The sequence below is a fragment of the Cynara cardunculus genome, assembly GCF_001531365.2.
Source record: "Cynara cardunculus var. scolymus isolate 2C chromosome LG 10, CcrdV1, whole genome shotgun sequence".
NCBI classification, from domain to species: domain Eukaryota; kingdom Viridiplantae; phylum Streptophyta; class Magnoliopsida; order Asterales; family Asteraceae; genus Cynara; species Cynara cardunculus.
This window is the reverse complement of record NC_037537.1, coordinates 10,398,342-10,405,502: the sequence shown is the minus strand read 5'-3', so window position 1 is coordinate 10,405,502 and position 7,161 is coordinate 10,398,342. Positions and strand designations below refer to the sequence as shown.

The following is a 7,161-nucleotide window of genomic DNA, read 5'->3' as shown; positions in this document are numbered from 1 at the left end:
TTCCTCTAGGAGAAATTCAGACATGGAGGAGTTTCATCTCTGTCTGGAAGAGGCAGAATTATTTGACATTTCGTATCAAGGATGCCAATTTACTTGGATACAGAAACCTTCGGGGGGAGATGGTGTTATGCGCAAACTTGATTGTATCCTGGGAAATTCTGCTTTTATCACTAAATTTGGGGATGCTTTGGTTTTCTTTGAACCAAGGGGGATATCTGATCACTCTCCGGGTATTCTTTCTTCTAAAGTTGGTAGACGTCTTCGCCAGAGTGGCTTTAAGTTTGATAATTTTGTGACATCTCATAAGGATTTCCTTGCTTCTATGGAGGAGGTGTGGATGAAACCTCAGAGAGGATCTTATATGAAGAGGGTGCTTCGGAAATTGCAAGCTCTGAAGGTGGTTTGTCGGCGTCTCYGAAATTCGTATGGTTGTTTGGATAAAAGGGTAGTTCAGTTAAAGATGGAACTTGATGTCGCTCAATTGGCTTGTGATCTAGACCCGTTTAATGACTTGCTGAAGGAGGACATTGCTCACCTCTTGTTAGCATATCAAAAAGCTAGAAATGATCAAGTGGAAATGGCTCGTCAAAAAGCGAAGATATMTTGGCTCAATGAAGGGGATGGAAACTCTAAATTCTTTTTTCATGCTATGAAAGAAAAGCGCAATCGGAGCCATATTGCTACTATAAGGGATTCTTCTGGTACAGTTTATGACCATCAGAAGGTTTCTACAGCTTTCCTTTCCCATTTTCAAGGTATTCTAGGTACCTCTAATGTTTTGGTTCCTCCCTCTATGGCGGATTGTGTGTTTGGTCATTCCTTATCGTTATCGTATTCTCTACACTTAATCCGTCCTATTTCGGATATAGGATGCTTTGTTTGCCATTGGGAATGAAAAGGCCCCAGGCCCTGATGGGTATTCTTCTAAATTCTTTAAAGCAGCTTGGAATGTGTTTGGTATGGATGTTCTCATTGGGATACAAAATTTCTTCTATTCTGGAACTTTGGATTATCAGCTGAATCATACTCTTCTTTGTCTTGTGCCGAAGGTTCCTAATGCTTCTTGTGTTACTGATTATCGGCCAATTGCCTGTTGTAATGTGTTGCTGAAGTGTATTAGTAAAGTTATTGCTGACCGGATGAAAGGATCGCTGGATGTTCTTGTTAGCAAGGCTCAATCTGATAATATCTTAATGGCGCATGAACTGGTCGCTGTTTATCAGCGTTCTGAAGGGGAACGAAAATGTGCTTTTAAGATAGATATTCGTAAGGCTTATGACACAGTTGATTGGCAGTTTCTTTTAGAGATGCTGAAAGGAATGGGTTTTCATCCAGTCATGATTAACTGGATCAAGACCCTGATCACTTCACCCTCTTACTCTATTTGTGTTAATGGACAGCTTTTTTCATGGTAAATGGGGCCTTCGTCAAGGAGATCCTCTCTCCCCTTATCTGTTTACTGTTGTTATGGAGGGTCTCTCGATKCTTCTATCGAASTGTATTGAGGAGGAGGCTAATTTTTCGTATCATCAAGGTTGTGCGGATATTAAGTTGACTCATTTATGCTTTGCTGATGATTTGTTTATTTTCTCTAAGGGGGATATTATTTCTGTGGAAGTCATCAAACGTGGCCTTCTATTGTTTGAAGAAYGATCGGGATTGACGCCAAGTCTGGAAAAAAGTGAGGTGTTTTTCGGGTTGTGATAAAGCTTGGGGTCGCACTAACTTTGCAAAAGTGTTGGTGGATGTGTGGGCTGTGGGTGAAATGCAGAGAAATATTGAGGTGGTTATTCCCAGGCTTTCAGGTACTGGAGAGGATATCATCAATATTGTTCTGGAATATGATTGGGTTCCATCCCAGTGTTCAGTGTGTAAAGTGTTTGGTCATCGAACGGCGTCATGTCTGAAAGGGGATATTGCAAAGCATAGGGTTTCTGAAACAGTCACAGATAACAGGGGGTTTACAGAGATCAGGCGGAAACAGTGGAGGAAAAAGGATACATCGGGCCGTACAGATTTTCAGGCGACATCATCTGGAACGGTCACAGGTACGCTTGATACTTTAACTGGGGTTGGTGTTCTAAAAAGGGTTCAAGAGGGTTCCAAACCCTCGGGGAAAGATACAAATGTCAAACATGTTTCAAGTTCTGGGGTTTCTACGAATTTGGAGGGGAAGGATAATGGAAAAGTGGAAGGACAATTCTGTACGATGAATGCGGGACGTACGCCGAGAGGGAGAGATGATGTCTCCAATGTTCAAATCTTATCGAAAGGAAATCCGGAGTTAGTGCAAAAGGTGGAGCAAGCTTTTAAACCAAGGAGGGGTAAAGTTCTCGATCTGAAAACTAGCAATCGATTTTCTTCTCTTTCYGACGAGTCTAGTGATGATGACGAAATGGAGATCATTGATACGGAGGAGCATTTAAAGGCCAAACGAGGAGCGGATGATCCACCTTCTTTGTCTCAATGATAAAGTTGGCTGCTTGGAATGTTAGGGGATTAAATGCCCTTATTAAACGAAAGGAGGTACGTGATTTCATTACTCTCAAACATCTTTCCTTATGTTGCATCATTGAGTCCAAAGTTGTCTACAATCACTTGGGGGATGTATGTAGYAGTGTATTTGGTAATTGGAATTGGATTTCTAATGGTTCGGTCAGTGATCAAGGTACTCGCCTTATTATTGCTTGGGACCCGTCGGTTTTTTCTGTCCTTATGATTGAGCAGCATCATCAATATGTACATTGTGAAGTTCGAATAYTGGGTCAACCTGAACCCCTTTTTATCACTTTTGTTTATGGATGTAATACGGGTACAGAACGGCGTGAACTTTGGCGGGCTTTTGGGGAATTTCATGCCTTCWGTHAGARGAAWGCATGGATTGCTMTRGGTGACTTTAATTCGATGCTTTTTCCTCATGATGGGTTGGGGGGTTCCTCCAGGAGGAATTCTGACATGGAGGAGTTTCATATCTGTYTGGAGGAGGCTGAATTATTTGATATTTCGTATCAAGGGTGTCAATTTACTTGGATCCAGAAACCTTCGGGGGGAGAGGGTGTTATGAGAAAACTTGATTGTATTTTGGGCAATTCGAATTTTATCTCTAGATTTGGGGATGCTTCGGCATTCTTTGAACCTACGGGGATTTCTGACCATTCCCCGGGCATTCTTTCTTTCCGTGTTGGAAGACGTATTCGACAGCGTGGTTTTAAGTTTGACAATTTTGTGACCTCCCATAAGGACTTCCTTGCTTCGGTGGAGGAGGTTTGGTCGAAGCCTCAGAATGGTTCTTACATGATGAGGGTTCTTAGGAAATTGAAAGATCTTAAGGTGGTTTGTCGGCGTCTCCGTAATTCGTATGGCTGTTTGGAAAAAAGGGTTGTTCAGCTAAAGACGGAACTTGATGTTGCACAATTGGCTTGTGATCTTGACCCGTTTAATGATTTGCTAAAGGAGGACATTGCTCACCTCTTATTAGCTTATCAAGAAGCTAGGAGTAACCAGGTGGAATTGGCTCGACAAAAAGCGAAGATATCTTGGCTAAATGAAGGGGATGGTAATTCTAAATTCTTCTTTCATGCTATGAAAGAAAAGCGCAATCGGAACCATATAGCCATGATCAGGGACTCGGATGGCGTAATCTATGAGCATCAGGAGGTATCTTCGGCTTTCATTTCTCATTTTAAAGAGATTATTGGTACATCTAATAGTTTGGTGCCTTCATCTATGGGGGATTGTGTGTTTCGTCATTCTTTATCTTTAACGGACTCTCTTCATTTAATTCGTCCAATTTCGGATTTGGAAATAAAGGATGCTTTATTTGCTATTGGAAATGATAAAGCTCCAGGCCCTGACGGATATTCTTCTAAATTTTTTAAGTCAGCTTGGAATGTGGTTGGGAGGGATGTGCTTATTGGGATACATAATTTCTTCTACTCTGGAAAATTGGAGTATCAGCTGAATCATACCCTTTTATGTCTTGTGCCGAAGGTCCCTAATGCATCTTGTGTTACTGAGTTTAGGCCTATTGCTTGTTGCAATGTGTTGTTAAAGTGTATTAGTAAGATTATTGTTGATCGGATGAAAGGTTCGTTGGATGTTCTTGTTAGTAAGGCTCAATCTGCGTTCATTCCTGGACGCCAAATCACTGAAAATATCTTAATGGCTCATGAACTAGTTGCTGGGTATCAGAGATCGGAAGGAGAACCTAGATGTGCTTTCAAGATTGATATTCGTAAGGCATATGACACAGTTGAATGGAACTTTCTTTTAGAGATGCTGAAGGGAATGGGTTTTCAMCCAGTCATGATCAACTGGATYAAGACTCTGATCACGACTCCCTCTTATTCTATTTGTGTAAATGGTCAGCCGGAGGGTTTTTTTCATGGAAAGCGGGGCCTTCGACAAGGCGATCCTCTATCCCCTTATCTGTTCACTGTTGTTATGGAGGGTCTCTCGATGCTTCTTTCGTAGTGTATAGTGGAAGTGGTTAACTTTTCGTATCATCAAGGTTGTGCGGATGTTAAATTGACTCATTTATGCTTTGCTGATGACTTGTTTATCTTTTCTAAAGGGGACATTATTTCGGTGGAGGTTATTAAACGTGGTTTACTATTGTTTGAAGAACGATCAGGCTTATCGCCAAGTCTGGAGAAGAGTGAGGTGTTTTTCGGGAATGTTTCAATGGAGGATCAGGGCCGTATTCGTGATAGTTTATCTTTTCGGCCAGGGGTCTTCCCTATTCGTTACTTAGGCGTTCCTCTTTCTCCGGTTCGTCTGAAGGTACGTGATTTTAATCCCCTTGTGTTAAAGATTAAATCTCGTCTGTTAAATTGGAAGAATAAATTCCTCTCTTATGGAGGGCGTCGTCAACTTATTATCTCTGTTCTCCACTCTATGCAAACATTTTGGATGTCGGTATTCCTTGTACCGGCAGCCACGATTCATGAAATTGAGAAGCTTTTTCGTAATTTTTTATGGAATAAAGCGGAGGGCCAGAGGGGTAAATGTCGAGTTGCTTGGGATTYTATTTGCTTRCCTGTTCAGAGTGGGGGACTTGGTTTGAAAAGACTTGCAACCTGGAATAGGTGTCTTCTTTTCAAACATATTTGGGATATTTTAAGGGAAAGAAATACGATGTGGGTCTCTTGGATTCACTCTCACTGTGTTCGGGGCCGTAACTTTTGGGTCATCAAGAARAGGAATGAGTGGTCATGGATCCTCCGGAGTCTTTTAGACTTAAGACCTCATTGCCGACGTTTCTTTATCTATGATGTGGGTAATAGCTTATCTACGCATGCTTGGGAAGATACAAGGAGCGAGTTGGGACCACTTATTCAGTCTTTGTCTTATAGATTTATCAATGGCCAGGGTTTCCACAATAACTCCACGGTATATGAAGTAATGCACAGGTTTGGTTCTAATTGGCCGGAGGATTGGATTCTGCATTATCCTCAACTGCAAAATGTTCTTATTCCATCTCCCAGTCAAGTGGAGGATAAAGTACGATGGCTTGATAATAAAGGTGCTCGGGGTGATTTTMAGGTAAAAGTGGCTTGGAAGACTATACAWGAGGTGACCCCGGTTGTGCATTGGTATAAACTAGTTTGGAATAAAGCTTTCATTCCAAAACATGCTCTTTGTATGTGGATGGCTTGCCAGAAGAAATTGCCAACCCAAGATCGTWTMAGTCAGTGGAAGCATGAACCACCGGATTTAAAGTGTGTGCTCTGTAAATTAGTGATTGAAACGCACAATCACTTATTTTTTGAATGCACTTACTCTMGYAGTATTTGGGAAGGTATTAAAATGGAGGTGGGATTAACGAACTATCCGAACAATTGGGAGGATATTCTTCACAGAGGATCCACTCAAATTTGGAAATTTTGGTCTACGGTTCAAAAACTTGGATTATCGGCAACGGTTTATAATATCTGGAGGGAACGAAATAGGAAGTTCTTTGACAATTTCAATCATTCGGAGGATAAAGTTATTGAGGTGATCAAGATGCAGATTCTTCATCGAATGGCTTGGAAGACAAGGAAGAAACTTTTGAATTCCAATGATATGTGACTTCGASGGTGGTGCTTCTTCTTGGTTTTGGTTCATTTGGGTGTTTCTTGCCTTTTGTTTTTTGGAGTATGGTGTTCTTATGTTTTGGTGTATTTCCCTTTGTCTTTTTTGGCTGCTTATGACTTGGTTTGTGAGTCAAAGTTGTCGTAGTTTCTCTTGCTGATTGCTTTTGTACTGGTGACGCTTTTATTGTCTTTATAAAATTGCCTGGGGAATCCCTTCCCCTTTCAGAGGTTCAAACTCTTATACATGATAGTTTATCTTTTCGGCCAGGGGTTTTCCCTATTCGTTACTTGGGAGTTCCTCTTTCTCCGGTTCGTCTGAAGGTACGCGATTTTAATCCCCTTGTGTTAAAGCTGAAATCACGACTTTTAAACTGGAAGAATAAATTCCTCTCCTTTGGAGGACGTCGACAACTAATTCTCTCAGTGCTTCACTCAAAGCAAACAAATTGGATGTCGGTATTTCTAGTACCGGCAACCACAATCCATGAAATTGAGCAGCTTTTTCGTAATTTTTATGGAATAAAGCAGAGGGTCAGATGGGTAAATGTCGAGTTGCTTGGGATACAGTTTGCTTGCCTATTCAAAGTGGGGGTCTTGGTATGAAAAGACTTGCGGCTTGGAATAGGTGTCTTCTATTTAAACATATTTGGGATATTCTAAAGTGCAGAAATACTATGTGGGTCTCTTGGATTCAGTCTCATTGTGTCCGGGGCCGTAATTTCTGGGTTATCAAGAAGAGGAATGAGTGGTCGTGGATACTCCGGAGCCTTTTAGACTTAAGATCTCAATACCGGAGATTCTTTATCTACACTGTGGGAAATGGTTTATCTACGCATGCTTGGGAAGATACATGGAGCGAGTCGGGTCCTCTTATTCAATTCCTGTCTTATAGATTCATTAATGGACAGGGATTTCACAATAACTCCACGGTATCTGATGTAATGCAACGATTTGATACTAATTGGCCGGTGGATTGGATTCAACAATATCCTCAGCTGCAGAGTGTTCTGATTCCTTTTCCCAGTCAAGCGGAGGATAAGGTCAGATGGCTTGATAATAAACTTTCTCGAGGCAATTTTGAGGT

General features: G+C 41.4%; 1 protein-coding gene across 1 annotated transcript; it reads left to right on the top strand.

Moving 5' to 3' along the window:
• Positions 1-22: 22 nt before the first annotated feature.
• LOC112519972 lies at positions 23-1,415 on the top strand. The gene is made up of 2 exons (XM_025128283.1): positions 23-724; positions 870-1,415. Exons 1-2 carry the CDS (start codon positions 23-25, stop codon positions 1,413-1,415), a joined length of 1,248 nt encoding a protein of 415 aa, XP_024984051.1.
• The last annotated feature ends 5,746 nt before the right edge of the window (positions 1,416-7,161 follow it).